The sequence below is a fragment of the Dermacentor variabilis genome, chromosome 10 (genome assembly GCF_050947875.1).
Source record: "Dermacentor variabilis isolate Ectoservices chromosome 10, ASM5094787v1, whole genome shotgun sequence".
Classification (NCBI taxonomy): domain Eukaryota; kingdom Metazoa; phylum Arthropoda; class Arachnida; order Ixodida; family Ixodidae; genus Dermacentor; species Dermacentor variabilis.
Window position 1 is genome coordinate 50,876,514 of NC_134577.1, and position 16,105 is coordinate 50,892,618.

The 16,105-nt window shown below is 46.7% G+C and overlaps 1 protein-coding gene across 1 annotated transcript in view; it reads left to right on the forward strand.

Moving 5' to 3' along the window:
• LOC142560529 (uncharacterized) overlaps positions 1–9,429 on the forward strand; it is a 30,269-nt gene extending 20,840 nt beyond the window's left edge. The window contains exons 7-9 of the mRNA XM_075672700.1: positions 1,769–1,900; positions 6,496–6,697; positions 9,117–9,429. Coding sequence (XP_075528815.1) covers positions 1,769–1,900; positions 6,496–6,697; positions 9,117–9,217 — 435 coding nt within the window. The 3' untranslated portion in view covers positions 9,218–9,429. The remainder of the gene's footprint in view (positions 1–1,768; positions 1,901–6,495; positions 6,698–9,116) is intronic.
• Positions 9,430–16,105: the final 6,676 nt, after the last annotated feature.

A 16,105-nucleotide genomic window follows, 5' to 3' on the forward strand; every position in this document is an offset into this window, starting at 1 on the left:
GTTGCGCTTGAACACGCCAACGCTGAAACGTGGTTTGAGCACGGCCGTGCTCAGTACGCAGCAACGTTGGAACGTGGCTTGCTCGCTGCTCTTTGATTGACATTTCATACCGGCCACGCCGTCGTAGGCCGGCCTTTACCATCACATGAACGCCGCTGCGGCGCTACCCTTAACGCCTTCGCAAATTTAACACACATTACCCCTCAGTCACCTACGTTTCGATCCGCAAAGTGTAAAGCGTGCCTGCGCGCTCCCCCCATTTCTTGGCTCTCCAGACCGACGCCGTAAATACGGTTAGGCACCTGCAACAGAAGGGCCTCGACACCACGTACGCCCTGTCGGCGACGATGGCGGGACGCTGGTACAAGCCAAGGAAGCCGGATAACAAGGTTAAATTTCCGGGGAAGTACCGCGTCGGGTTCAAGTGCAAAGTGGGGGACTACCCCCAGAAAGCGCACGTGCAAGACGTAAGTCCCGTTCGCAATTCCTCATAAACCTCTCATTGAAAACGTTTCTACTTCAGTGTTTGTGTTTGTGTACGTGCGTGCGTGCGTGCGTGCGCGTCACTGCTTTCCGGCGCGGCGGTTTTGGCTTCCTGCCCTTATCCCGCTTCGGAACCGAGCCCTGACCAAGGAGCTCGCCAGGGACCGTCCACCATTACTTGGCGGAACGGCAGACCCCAACACATTTTCTACTTTGGGCAGTTTCCGTTCCGCCACCCACCTCTGCTTCTGTTCACACTTAAGTTAGTTTGCTATAGCTTTCCGACCTGATTCCCTATAGCTTATAACTATTCTACTTTAGGCGCTATAGTCGTGGCCCAAGCGCTCGCATCATTACAGGTGTAGTCGGTCCCACGCATCTGCCCCGCCTGCCGACTCAAACCGGGTTTCTCCCTACGGGTAGGGACACGCTCGCAGTTCGTGCAGTGCACGTTAGGGATCCTCTTCTCAACCATTACTAGTACTGACACCGACGTATAAAAAATAACGCTATTTACCAAAAAAAGAACAAGAAATTATTTTGTATGCTGTATCCGGGACGAAACCGCAGCTAGGTACGTGGAACATTCTGTGCGTACTGCTGGAAGTGTATACTATATGGTGCAGAAATGGCGTAACGAAATACACGAGTGGCAGTTATTCACGCATTACAAACCTTACGCAGTTAACCTGCGACACAGCTAGTGGAGCTTCTGCGGTCTAACCTTGCAATCGTGCTCGCTCTCTATTCGTAGTGGCGCCGCCGTAATCAAAAATGGCGGGCGCAAATTGGCGCCCCTGTGTCTCGCTATATACCGAGTCTCGTCACGCCATTTCTCGACCCTAAGTGCCGAACGCGGGGGCCGTCATAACCAAACAACCGTCAAATTTCTTCAACAAATCGCCCACCTGCAAACTTACAGCTCCCCGTAAGCGCAGGTTTGTGACTTGCCGTGGTTGCTTAGTGGCTATATGGTGTTGGGGTGATAAGCACGAGGTCGCGGTATCAAATCCCGGTCACGGCGGCCGCATTTCTATGGGGGCGAAATGCGACAACACCTGTCTACTTAGGTGCACGTTAAAGAACCCCGTGTGGTCCAAATTATTCCAGAGTTCCTCACTACGGCGTGCCTCGTAATCAGATTATAGTTTTGGCACGTAAAAACCCCATAGTTTTTAAGTAAGAGGTTACTATACCAATATGCTATACTACAGCGGGTGTCGAACAGAAATGTTTAATAGGCTCACTCTTCCTTAGTTGTCTTTCTCTCACTGTCATCTTTCAGGTTTGCGGCAACAAAAGCTTCGGATATACCGAGCACTTTCAATACACGGCATTTCACGTCACCGGATTTACCTTTGACAAGAAGGAGGGCTTTACAATGACCTTCGAGACGGAAGAATCACTGGAAAAAAAGGTAAGCCGGCCATAATGTTTTCGGTGAACCTACAGAATCTTCGCGTGCATACCACGAACCTACTTCCATTTCGAGTCGCACCGTAGCTTAATACGGACACTTGAGAAAAAAAAAAGAAAAGGAAACGAAAAAGAAAAGCAGGTTTGCGGAATCTGAAATAAGCCGATGTTCAGCGAGGTTGTTTCTTTCCAGCAGTTGCAGTAAGGGATCGCTAAAGATAAACACTGAATCGATTTCGATTGATAAATTATTCTTGAAGAACTCTACCTTCGTTTATCTTGCGATAATGAAAGGAAAAAATGACGATCAGAGATTCATTCGCGAATTTCGAACCGAAAACCCGGAGCCGATGCGCCAACGTGACGTCACGGGTTGCGAAACAAATTTTCGCATTTCAGCCGTTGTGGTTCAGTAGATGTCCTCGAAAACTTCCTAAGCTCTGTTTTCGGCTCCTAAAGTACAATGTAGTTCATCTTTATCGATGAAAATTTAACTAGACCCGAGAAGACGGCGTCAGAAATTCATTACGTCACAGCGATGTGGCGCGGGAATTTGAAGGTGGCGTCGCCAGCCGCCCTTTGTTCTTGCGTCTTTTGTGGTTCAAAAGGCGCCTTCTCGCGACGAGAGTGGCTTATGTGGTACTGTGGAAGCGCAATTTTCCTAAAGAAGCTCAAATAATTTCTCTTGAATGTCCCCTCAAGAACTTCACTTGCGTATGGTTACGCTGCACACTTTAAAGAAGGTTGACCGCGTACGACTTAGCCGTTTGAAACATTGCACGCATATATAGCGTTTTCAGGTTTGCGACCATTGCGACCACACGACGGTCCAAAAAAGGCTACGAACCCTCGACCTCCAGTGGGAGTCGAACCCATGACCCGTGGTGTTAATTATGCGGCGTTAATTAAGGCACACTTCGTTAAGATTACTTAGGGCACTCGAACCCACGACCTTTGGTGGAAGTTGGAGCCACGACCTTGCGTTGTGTGCACCTTGCGACGAACACTGTTGGTCACATGACGTCGCGGCGCTTCTGCTGACGTGGCCGCAATGCTTTCGCATTCATCCACGTAGGGATAAATAAGTGGACCTCGAATCTTTAACTTCACACGCACATCAACCATATCCCCTCCCCCCCCGCTTTCATCAAATTTCAGTACAGTTGTGCTACTATAGGACGAACATTCTACGTCACTCATTAAACACACTTATAACACACTCATGGAGCACTTGCTAAGTTAATCTACTGGAAATGTTGTTATGAACCGACGCACTTTGAACTTCGCCTTCGCACCACCACGTGTCTCGTAGAGTTAATCCAGGACATCGGGGAGACTTACCACGTACCTCGTATAGCGTCTGAAAGTCTTCTTTAAATATTTTGCAACGCTCACTATTCAAAGACCTGTTTAACTCATTAAATACCAGCGTGACCATATGGTCACGTTAGTCTGCACAGTGGATTTCAATTAAGATTAACAAAATGGCACCAAAATCGCCTTTTACGTGCCGTTTGGAAGATTAGAGTTCCCTTTATGGATACCAAGTGGCAGCAGCTGTCAGTCGTATTGTGGGAGCCCCTCGCAAAGGCGGGAATAAGTGTTGCTCTGTGAGTAGCGTTGCCATGCATCACTCCAAGGAGTAAGTGTTTTTTTTTTTTCACTACTTGTTTAAGCAATAGTCAGATATCCTTACCTCCGTATTGCTCTTTGAATATGTGACCTTCGATGAACATTTGTGAAAGATTAATGTTTTATTTATCCATGAACGAACGTGTTATCTTGCGCGTTGCCATATGGTCACGCTGGGCCTTTAGGCTACCTAACTTTTTATTTTTTTAACTGCATTCTCATCTCTTGCACGTCTGCTGGCGCATTCTCGCAGTGGTTATTCCTTATTTTATTGTCTGAATAGGTTGATGTTGGAAGAAATAGCGAAGCTAGTCGTAGACGAAGATGACCACGTGTTAGTGATTTATATCGAGCTGCCAGAGGCTAGCACCTATTCGGATGAAGACTCGGCCGATGAAGACTCAGGTTGGCTCATTGGCAATCTAAGCAGGTGGCAGCTATGAGCCGGCGCTGAAACGCGGAAAGCCTATCCACTTCGGGTATAAAGTATGGTGCCTAAATGCCAAGAACAGGTACATTGTAAACTTCAAAGTGTATCAAGACAAGCAGGGGATCCCGGAACATCTGAAAAATATGAAAAGTACTTCGCAAAAGCAGCGGCGCCACTTCTTCAAATGGTGTAAGAACTCGCAGCAGAGACGCACGACCTTCCTTTCTTTTTCTATTTTGATAATTTATTCACAAGCATGCAGCTACTCAGGCATCTCAAGGCACAGGGCTACGAAGGCACGGGCACAGTGAAGCAGAACTGCGTTCCCAAAGAGTGCCCTACCGCTTGACCAGAATTCATCAAGCGCCAACCTCGCGGGTACGAAGATACCGTGCTGAGCGACGAATGGGATAATTGCTGTCCGCTGGATATACAATTCTGTACTAAAGATCGTCAGCACCATTCACCGCATAGAGCCAATGTCATCTGCAGACACGTACTCTCGTGTTGAGAAGAAGCGAATGAAGGCGGCCCGTCCAAACACTGCTGCTCAGTACAAGTTTTATAGGAGGTACGGACCAGATGGATGCAAATGTAGGCGCCTATAGGACTGAATCTGTGGCGAAAAGTGTTGATGGCCGATTTTCTCTTGACTTTGTAATCTATCAGTAACGCTCGGGCGCTAATTCGTAGCGCAGGGTTCAACGTCACGCAGGTGGAATTCCGCAGGCAAATTGCACAAAGCTACCTGATGCGAAGGGACAATAAGCCTAGAGGACCTGGTCCACGCAGAATCCCAAAGACTGGTGATGTCCAAAATGGTACACGGCATGATCAAGTGGCCCACTTTGTTGCACCAGTACCTAATGGCAAGATGTGGAGGTGTGCATGAGATAATTGCAACAGCGCGGTGCGCACACAATGCACAGAGTATGACGTCGGCATGTGTATTCCATGATTTAAACCATATCACACTAAATAAGTGCTCGACTATTCGCTATGTATGTTTTTTTGTGATGTTTCATGGCTTGAAATAAATGTTTTTTAACTTCGCGTATTTTGCTGTAGCGTAAGGGCCCAGTGTGACCATATGGTCACGGGCTATATTTTAAAAACTAATTAGGCAAGAGCAATAAATTCTTGCATGTGAATTATTAGTATAAAGATAAGCTAATATATTAGATTTATTTCAAAATAGCAAGAAAAAAAGAAACCGGTCTCTAATGGGTTAACATAACCCGCGAGTCGTCTCGAGCGTGGCGCACACTTGCCCAGAATGTCAACTGGATGGCGCATGCAGCTTGCCTAGGATATTGGGAAACATCGAGCATGACGACCGTATAAGCTGCTTAAACACTTTCGTAAGAATTTTTTTTATAAAGTCCGTTATTATTTTACGCTCTAAAACATTTGACGCACATGATCCGTAAGATGGCCCCTATTCTTCGGAAATGTCAATTCTGCGTCACGCTCACGTTCTTTTTCTTGTTTTCAGGATATTGAGCAAACTTCTTACGCGGTTCGCAAAATGCGCTTGCAAAACTCCGGAATTGTCGTGTATTTTTCCACAAGTGCTGTATTAAACCACAATACCAACGATATCATGCAGAATATGGTCCCTATTTCAGCCAAATATACATAACCTTCCTGGTTTAGTTCACCGAGCAAACTGGTAAAACCAACTACGCGAATCGCGTAACCCAGAAAAATATGGATAAAACTAGTATTTAATGCTTATTTAGAAAGCAGACATTTGATTTACGTGTACATTAACCTTGGGAAACAGATTACTCAGCCAAACGTAAAATTCCTGGCACCGTCGCCACAAGTGCCGTGGGGAAACTTGCGTTTCATGTAACTCCTCCTAACTGGACGAAAACGAGGGTTTACCAATTTTTATAAGGCCTCTCATCAGGGCACGCTTCAAAATTAGCCTGCGTATCCGTCTTAAAGTTCCTCCCATTTCTCCTAAACTTAAATTCCGTGAATGATCTAGTTCTCGTACGACATAATGAAAAAACTCCTGTCACGTTTTCGAGCGCATCTGTATTCGCTCTAACAGCCTCGCTGTAAAATAATTAATGTAGTGAATAAATTTTTAATAATTGATTTGCTGAACCACCCGCAACTGAAAACTCGATCCGGTGTATTGAGAATGGTAATATGTGAATGGTAATTTTCAAGTATCCTATACTCAGCGTAGCAAAAAATAAAATAATAATAACGATACGCTGCGTTTTGTCGGTTTGACGTCAATAGGGCTGCGATGTGGGCTTGTTGGTTGTTCGTCTTGAGACGAGCGAGCAGACAGGGAACAAGGATACGAGGAGGCACACAAAGGATACACACACGCAGCGTTTCGTGTGCGTGTATTCTTTATGCGCCTCCTCGTATATCCTTGTTCCCCTACCCGCGCAACAACTCGCTCCTATAAGGCAACGTTCCCGTTGACCTGCACCTCATATTAGCGTGTAAAGTGATGGCTGCCGAGTGTAATATGCAAGTCGTTCCGTTCTTAACGCGCCGCCTTGCAGTTCTGTCTCTCCTTGGACAACAACACGCAGCTGCTCATCGGAATCGCCGTCTACGACGTCAACTACGATGCCGCGCCCAAGGACTGCAAGCAGTTCAAGGGAGCCGCCTGGTCCCGGCTCATGTGGATCGAGAGGATGCGCAAACTGCTCAGAGTTGCCGCCACGTACGACTCCGGGCAATTTGTTGCTCGCTGCCTGTACGGTACGTGCACGATGCCACTTTGATCATCACTATTATCATCATCCTACTTACATCCAACATGGCCAAGGCCTCTCCCAGCGATCTCCCACTATCCTCGTCTTGTGCCAGCTGACACCACCTTATGCCTCCGAATTACCTATTTTTAATCACGCCGCCCAGTTCTCTGCCGTCCTTGATTGCCGCTGCCTTTCTCTTGGCACCTATTTTGTAACTTTCATAGGCCACAGGCTATCTGCCCTACGCGTTCGATGTCTGTCCTCTCCAACTCCATTTGTGCCTTAACCAGAATAGTGGCTACCCCTGTTTGCTCTGTAGTCCACATGACTGTCTACCTGTCTCTTAAGGTACGACGAACATTTTTATCGCTTGTTGCAGGGCTCTTAGTATCTTCTGAACATTTCTTGCTGCAACTCCCCCCCCCCCTACCCCAAGTTTGTTCCCCACGTATAAGTACCGGAAGAATGCAACGACAGTACACTTTCCATTGACAGCGTTAAGTTACTTGTCATGATTCGGTAATGCCTGCCGTATACACGCCATTCAGTTTTGTTCTGGTGTAAATGTACTTCTCGTGATCAGGGTCCCCTGTGAGTGATTCACATGGTTAAACGTACTCTCCCACAGATTCTGGAGACTAACTGTCAATCACGAATTCTCGTTTTCTTGCGAGGATATCGAAAATTGCCTTTGTCTTCTGCTTTTAATCTTCAGGCATGCTGTTACGCTTTGTCGGCTATGGTCCTCAATAATTTGTTGCTGCACGTCATCGCCATCATAGCCTGTGCTTTAACATGCCATAAAATCAAACAAGGGAAGCAAAACGCAATCGAGAACGGCAGCGGATTATGTAGCGAGGTTACTGCATTGTTTCGCGGCACACTTGAGTATATCCAAGTAAATTCGGCAAGAAGTCGGATGAACTAATTCACAGCCGGTTTAACATTCATTCATCAAAATACATCCTATTTACTGTTCCACACATGACGCCAAAACACTTTTCTTTTAATTTGACTGAGTACATTTGACCTATTGACGATTTCCAACAATCATTCTATCCGATTACACTTCAAAATAGGAATTCAAGACAGCGACCCACTAATTGCTCTTGCTGCGTTGCTGGCTACCTTCAACAATCTAATAGGCAAAAAGCTTCGCTTTGAAAGGTATCCGCCACCAGAGTCCCATAATATGCGCTAAGCTGTCAGTATATTCCTTCAGGCGCCAATTAATTGAAAATTTAGTTTCAGGACATTTCTTGCACATTCAGAATCGTAAAAGCACGCTGCAGCAGAACTGGTCAAGAATTTTCAATTCTTGAGTGAGTTATTGTCACGTTTGCAAATTTGGACTCCGTGGCCTAACTCTTTACATAGAACCTTCAGATATGAGCAACTCTACTATTTAATGTCCAGCATGCTTGGCGAACACCGGTCCTGCCACTTGAAAAAGACGTGCCTTACGTGAAACATCGGGAGTTGCAATGAAGAAACTGAACTCGCTGCACAATGACAGGCTGTCACCGACAGCAGAACATCCAGAAGTCTACCTTCCTGCTTGTTTCACAGAACCACTTCGCAGGTTGCTATTCAAATGTGCAGGAAACATCCAATCAGGACTATCTCAAGATGTGCACGACACGCATGAAACAACTATTTTCATCGGTGATTTTGATATTGGTGCGCTATTAACGTCCCTGGGCGTCTTAGCACTTTGCCCTCCCCGCTAAACCGTGCACCGCGACTGTGTAGTGGTCAGCAGTCGATCGCGCCATAGTGCCGCTCGATTGTTGTCACGAGGTGTGGTCCCGGATGGAGTGTTGCGTTGAGATTGCTGAAGGGAAGTTTGATGCTTATTCGTTCAGTCATCGTGCAATCATTAGTTGAGCGGAGAAAGAGAGAGAGACAGAGAGAGAGAGAGAGAGAGAGAGATGGAGAAGGAAAGCCAATGAGTTTAACCAAGGTCATGTCCGGTTGGCTACGCTACACTTGTGAAAAGGGGGCAAGGATGAAATACAGTTGAGAACAGTGGGGGACAAGAAAAATAATGAGGCAGCCAGTGTGAACACACGCCGATGAAAGTTCCCTGACATTCATTGGAGGCCACACTGTGCAGTCGCTTTCAAGAATAGCCGTAGCGCTTTCTCCAGCTGAAGGATGGCGCTGTGGTCAATCCGGTGGAGTGGAGATATAACTTCTAGTCAATGATCGTTTGAGAATAAGAGGGTAAGAGTGATATGCCAACTCCGGTGGAGTGGAGAAACAACCTCTAGTCGAGGATCGTTTGAGCATACTAGGATAAGAGTGATATGTAGCAAGTGTGGGGTCGTTTTTTACAACTTGGAAGTATGCGGCTCAGCTTGTGTGGCCGCCGAGAAAGAAGCTGTGGCTGACCTGGGTTCTGATACTTTCTTTTTTTACAGATATAAAATCCAAGACGAAGATAGCTGCCTACCGGGCGCTTCCCACCCGTGCCATGTCGCCAAGGCTCCGTCAAACTTTTTATAAGTCGATTATTTCGTGACATAATGACTGCATTCGTTTTTCTTTCTTACATTTAATCATTCAGCAAATGACACGTCAATGCCGCCACTTTTCTTCATTCATGTACTGCTGAAACTACGCGTTTGTTTACTCAACGACGTTGCAACGGTGAGCCCCTAGAGACAAATATAACTCAGTGCACGCCACCAAGAGGCGGTAGCTTCGCGCCCTTAGATGTCGCAAATATGCTCAGTGTAAAATAATGTATTAAAAGAATAAGCGGAGAGGCTGTCGCTCGTAATTAAGAATGACTCTCTATTTACTGCGGATGCATAATGTGCGGGCAACCCATGCCACGAAAGTCGTACTGTTGTTGCAGTCAAAGCCCATGACGAAGTCGCATGAGGCACAAAAATGCCTTCCCTTATATCCGATACGTTGCATGCTAATATCAACGAAAAGCTTTTCAAATGTACTTATGTGTGATACCATCACCGCTACTACCACCACCACAATAATCTGGAATAATTTGGACCACCAGGAGTTCCTTAACGTGCACCTAAACCTAAGTACGTGGTTGTTTTCGCATTTCGGCCCCATCGAAATGCGGCCGCCGTGGCCGGGATTTAAACCCGCGACCTCGTTCGTAGCAGCCCGACACCGTAGCCACTAAGCAACCATGTCGGGTGTGATGTTTGAAACGTACTAGGAAAGAGATTTAACGTGCAGCGTGCGCAGTTAACATACACGATGGTAGAAAACAGCCAAAAGTCGCAGGCGTTGTATGCGTACTACTTTTCTTCAACTGCGAGGCTTTCCTTTCGAGGAATCCGTATGGGTTTCCTTTGTATCAATTGCTGCGACTGGATGGATGTATAAGTTTCCCTTAATTAATAATCTGCTTTGAAAACTATTCACAGCGCGAAATTAGAGTAGGATTTACCAACCCACCAAATACGCCGTCCTTTTGAAACAGTCTGTTCGTTCTTTCTTCCGAAATGCAATTCGGAACTTGCAGAAAGTGCATTCAAGGGTTACTGCAGGGAACATTACCTTTGCCGACGTATCCCCTGGTTTTTGTTCGTATTCATCATGTCACCATCGGCTGAAAATGTGCCGAATGAAGCATACGCAAAGAACAAGAAAATTAGGCCGAGCGAGCATTTATATCCACACGGAACGGACATGTCGCGATCTATTTGAAGGAAAATTTGTTTAAACGGTATACTACTAACGGTGATGCGTAGAACTGTTTGATTTCATCTATGCAAGGGGTAAATGCATGCAGTGTTTATGTGCAACCTTCACCTCCTACAGTCTCCTCTTTGTGCAGTACACCGTTCAGAACCATTCTAAGATGCAAACACCAAATCAGGGGTATGCACAGTGTGAGACGCCTTCGCAGCGATGTCACGAGAATTGAGGCGATGTGCGATGCTTGTCAAGGGAAGATTGCTCATGACAGGTGTACAAGCTCAGAGATGTAGGAGAGATTTCTAGTCACACCCATTCGGGATACGTTCGAGGCAGTTAAAGGTGACGTACGCCGTGGTTCGGGATCTCTGTGTAGACGGTCATTGAGCGCCATGTGCCCTCTGTTGTGGAGCCTAGGTGCTTATGTCCGTGAGTACCTTTGGAAAGCTATCTCCTCGTTATGGAAAAGAATTTCGTCGGCATCGATCAACGAACCCAGTTAAAACGAGGAACGGACGCGTTTCCCTTGCCCATACTGCGTTATCGGTGGGACCAGTGTATCGTATAAAATTGTTGTGGACGGTCCTTGAAGCTTTGTGCACAATATGGACCTTCTGTCTTTTGTTCACATTTGAATTCAGTTTTCACTTGTCAAGTCTTTGTTTAAGAGCTAATGCGAACCCCGTGATTTTGTTTCATTCTGTTAACACATAATACTGTTATTATTATTACTACTACTATACTACACCCGCCGTGGTTGCTCAGTGGCTATGGTGTTGGGCTGCTGAGCACAAGGTCGCGGGATCGAATCCCGGCCACGGCGGCCGCATTTCGATGGGGGCGAAATGCGAAAATACCCGTGTACTTAGATTTAGGTGCACGTTAAAGAACCCCAGGTAGTCAAAATTTCCGGAGCCCCCCACTACGGCGTGCCTCATAATCAGAAAGTGGTTTTGGCACGTAAAACCCAATAATTCTACTACTACTAATAATAATAATGTTTATGGCCAACAAAAATGCAAAACACAAACAGGCAGGTCTAAGCTTCAGTTGGCTTGTAGGACCGTACCTATAAATATGATACACATGGCGAAAAATATACATAAATTGATGAGACATGTAGAATAAAGAAATGAAATGAATGACAAAAAAAATGGAGCAGAACGAGATAACATTTGGTTATTCTAACTAAAAGGAAACTGAAGTAAATATTATGATTAAAATATGTTCTGGAGGTTAATTTCACCGTAGCTGCTTCAATAATTCTTTCAGCGTGCTTGTCATTGTCGCGTTAAAAATTTAATCTGGTAATTTGTTAAAGATGTCCGGCACATGTGCACAGCGTCTGGCCACACCATACCTTGTGGTTGAATGAGGAACTACATTGCGGGCGTGGCACTTTTTTGTTTGAATGCGGAATTCCAAAAATGTTTGACGACAACTGTTTCTATAAGCAATGATTGAAAATTCGGTAGACCAAGTTCACGGAAGATATTTGCAGCTGTTAATATTGCGGAATTGTAGGCAACATTTTTAAGAATATCTTTTATAATCCTGTCTACCCTGCATCTCCAACGATCCTAACTGAAACCGAAGACTGTAATGCTGTATCTCAACACGCTGTAACCCAGTGTATGTACAATAATCTTGTTTACAGACAAGGGTGCAAAACTTTTGATATTAATTACAACAGCCCAGCGACTGACCTCAGTTTAGAACAAATAAGCGATAAGTGATGTTGCCACGATAAGTTGCCATCGAAAGATATTCCGAGATATTTCACAAAATCCACGTATGAAATAGGCGAACAATTACAACAAACAGCGTTCGACTCATGTAAGTATAGAGGCATAGTAATTACAGTAGTCTTGATTTGAGGGCGAAGACACACAAGATGTGTTTTTTGGACATGGACAATTGTATTATTAGTGAACCAAAGCATTGCATTGTACACATAATTTTGCAACATTTCAGTGGACGTTTTGTAAGAAAGATGTTTTACCAGTAACACACTGTTGTCAGCAAACTGGAACACGGAACATTTGGAAATTGCCAAAGAAAAGTCATTAACGAAGATGTTAAACAACAATGGGGATAAAACGTACCCTTGAGGAACTCCAGCTTTCAGGCGGCAGCTTAGAACTAAAAACGCCCTTATCATCGGTATCGACCACTTGAAACCTGTTGCTCAAGTAGTTTTCGAGAATGTTGTAAAAAGGCCCACGAAATTCTCCAAAAAGTACAGGTTACTTAACAAGATTTGATGATGCAGGGTGTCAAATACCTTCGTTACATCTAAGAACAGCGCACACGTGAAAACGTTCTGATCGAACGCCGAGAACAGTTCATCTGAGAATTCCTCAAGCAGTGCCACAGTACCACGCCCTGAAGCAAAGCCAAACTGTCGATCAGTCAGCATAGAAAATTTCTTAAGGCAAGAAGTCATAGTGTGGGGAAAAACATTTCTAAGACCTGAGCAATAACCGGCAATATAGGAAGTGGCCGATAGTTTTCAATATTATCTTTTTACCCTGACTTGCGTAGTGGCAAAACAACTGTAGTTTTTAGGTATTCCGGAATTTCGTCACCTTCCAAAAAACCATTCAGTATATGCAGCATAATATCTGACAGTGCATTGAAATTCCTTCTGATAGTTTGTAAGGTTATTCCATCATAGCTGAAAATAATTTCTTCCAGATCACCCCTTGAAATTTTCAGAAGAAAAGCTGACGCAGGTACGGGTTGCCCTAATGACCAAGTGTTTGTGGATGGAGAGACAGCTCTTAGGGACGCCCTTTGTTGCGTTTCGCCTGCGACACGTGGTTTTGCCGGCGCGACTGCGGCGGGGCGGCAGACATTTTGGCCCGATCGTCGTCGCCGCAACACTCATCGCCAGGTGTTTCCAGGCGCGACTGCGGCGATGCGACCGCCTAGGGATCATCCTCGCATTCCAGTTATTGGGCCCGAAACAGGCGATGCCAAAGCAGGGATCTCGTTCCAGTCATTGTGCCCGAAACAGGCGATGCCAAAGCAGGGATCTCATTCCAGTTATTGGGCCCGAAACAGGCGATGCCAAAGCAGGGATCTCGTTCCAGTCATTGTGCCCGAAACAGGCGATGCCAAAGCAGGGACCATCCTCTCATTACAGTCATTGTGTCCGACCGGCAGCGCCACGACAGGGTGCTACGAGATCGTGCTCGACATGGTGCTACGGCATCGCTACGACAGTGTGCGTCACCATTAGCCCATTGTACATTCACGTGCTCGTCTTTTGAGGGGTTCCTTCTTGCCCTCAACTGCGAGAGTATAAAAACAGCTGCCCCCGGACGCCAAAGGGAGGGCTCCGATTTCTTCTGTTGAGTGAAGTGCTCTCCCGTCTCTCTACTTCGGTCAAACCTGACCGCCAACTCTTTGCGATGTTAAAATAAACAAGTTGTTTCGTTGTTACCAGTCGACTCATGCTTTGCCGGGACCTTCGGATGCTTCCAGTTGTACCCCAGGCCGCCAGGCCAACGCTACCCTTGGGGCTTGCGACCCAGGTACAACCACGGGCGTCAGCGCCGAGTTCCCAACAGATCGTACCAGCAGTCAGATCCAAACATCTGGTTGGCAGCGGTGAGATCGCCTCCGACTTCAAACATCTGTCTGCCAGCGGTGAGACAGCGACAACGGAGGCCAGCAGCGAAGAGATGCAGTTGACGGTATGCTGAGCAGCTCAACGACGATCCGGGAGCAGTGCAACGAGCCCTGTGTGACGACTGGTTGCCTGCAGCGGAACGACTGCGCGGAATTCCTGCCTGCGAGGTTTGGTGAGTGCGGGACTTTCTTCTTCTGAGCTTTGCCAGGCTTTTGTTAGAGTCAGAAACAGAGCTGGTAATTGTGGTTGTCGTTGCTGCCGGGTTAGTTTGCGGCAAGACAATAATAAGCAGTAGAGAAAGCAGCATTCAGAGCAGCCATGGATTTGAAGTCGTTGCGCAAACCGAAATTGTTGGAGCTTGCAAGAGAGTTGGGTCTGGATGTCTCAGACAAACTAAGAAAACCTGAACTGCTAAAGGCTATTCTTGAGTTAGAGGCTGAGGATGACGAGCTGTCGGAATGCCTTGAGACTATTGAGGAGAGGTCAAAAAGACAGGAGCGCGAACTTAAAGAGCAAAAAGAAAAAGAAGAGCGTGAACGTAAAGAACAGAAAGAAAAAGAAGAGCGTGAACGTAAAGAACAGAAAGAAAAAGAAGAGCGTGAACGTAAAGAACAGAAAGAGCGAGAGCAACAAGAGAAAAAAGAAGAGCGCGAACACGCTTTGGAAATGAAGCGTCTCGAGGTAGAGATGGAACGCGCTCGTAATGGAAGTCAGGCACACGGTGCAGGAGAACGAGTATTGTTCAAAATGACTGACCTGATGCGGCCGTTTAAGCTTGGAGAGGACATTGGTTTGTTCCTGGTTAACTTTGAGCGAACGTGCGAGAAGCAGGGGTTCTCTCGGGAAACGTGGCCACAGCGCTTGCTCACTTTGTTACCCGGCGAGGCGGCCGACGTAGTCGCTCGCTTGGATAGAGAGGAAGCAGAGGATTTCGACAAAGTAAAATCGAGTCTGCTAAAAAAGTACCGGCTGTCTGCGGAGGCGTTCCGTCGGAAGTTTCGGGAAAATGAGAAAGGCAGAAGTGAGTCATATACAGAGTTTGCGTATAGGCTTATGTCGAACATGCAGGAGTGGCTCAAAGAAGAGAAAGCGTTTGGTGACCACGATAAAGTTCTGCAGTGCTTCGGGCTAGAACAGTTTTATAGTCGGTTACCGGAGAACGTGCGATACTGGGTCTTGGATAGGCCAGACGTGAGTACGGTGGCTAGAGCCGCTGAGCTAGCCGAGGAGTTTGTGACGCGTCGAGCTCGCGGAGCTAAGGACGGTCAAAAGGGTGAATTTGGCTCGAAGTTTGAGAGGCCGAAGTTCACACCCATGAGAGCAAAGGGGAACACGCGTAGTGCGGATGCGAGTGGAAGCAGTGCGACCGAACCTAAGGAGACGGCGGCAGCCGAAGCCGAACGCAGAAAGCGGTTCGAGATGAGGCGAGCGGGCGTTTGTTATACGTGCCAGAAGCCGGGTCACTTTTCGGCGCAGTGTCCGGAAACAACACCAAAAGTTGTGTTTTTTTCATTAGGCAGCACTGACGAGAACATGAAGCTTCTCGAGCCTTACATGCGAGACCTCCTCGTGAACGGGAAAGAGTGCCGAGTGCTTCGCGATTCCGCAGCTACGATGGATGTAGTTCACCCGTCTTACGTAGAACCCCATATGTTCACGGGCGAGTGCGCATGGATCAAGCAAGCCGTGGAAGCTCATAGCGTGTGTCTGCCGGTAGCAAAAGTGCTTATTGAAGGACCTTTCGGAGCGCTTGAGACAGAGGCGGCAGTGTCATCTATGCTGCCACCCCAGTACCCGTACCTATTTTCAAACAGGTCCGATCACCTCCTGCGCGAGAAGGGGCTTTTGTTTGGTGAAGCTAGTGTTCAGGCCTTAACCAGATCGAAGGTTCGGGAGCTCGCTGCAAAGGCGGTAGTTGCGGGGCCGACGTTATCAAACAACGAAAAAGGGTCAGAGGCGCAGCAAGCTGATATTCAGAGCACGCCCGAACTGAATAAACTTGAGTCTGTAACGTTAAAGGCGCCAGATACTGGAGAGGAAATGCCCGACACGGGAAAGTTAGAAGAGCTATCTACTGATTTGCTCATCGCGCCTACG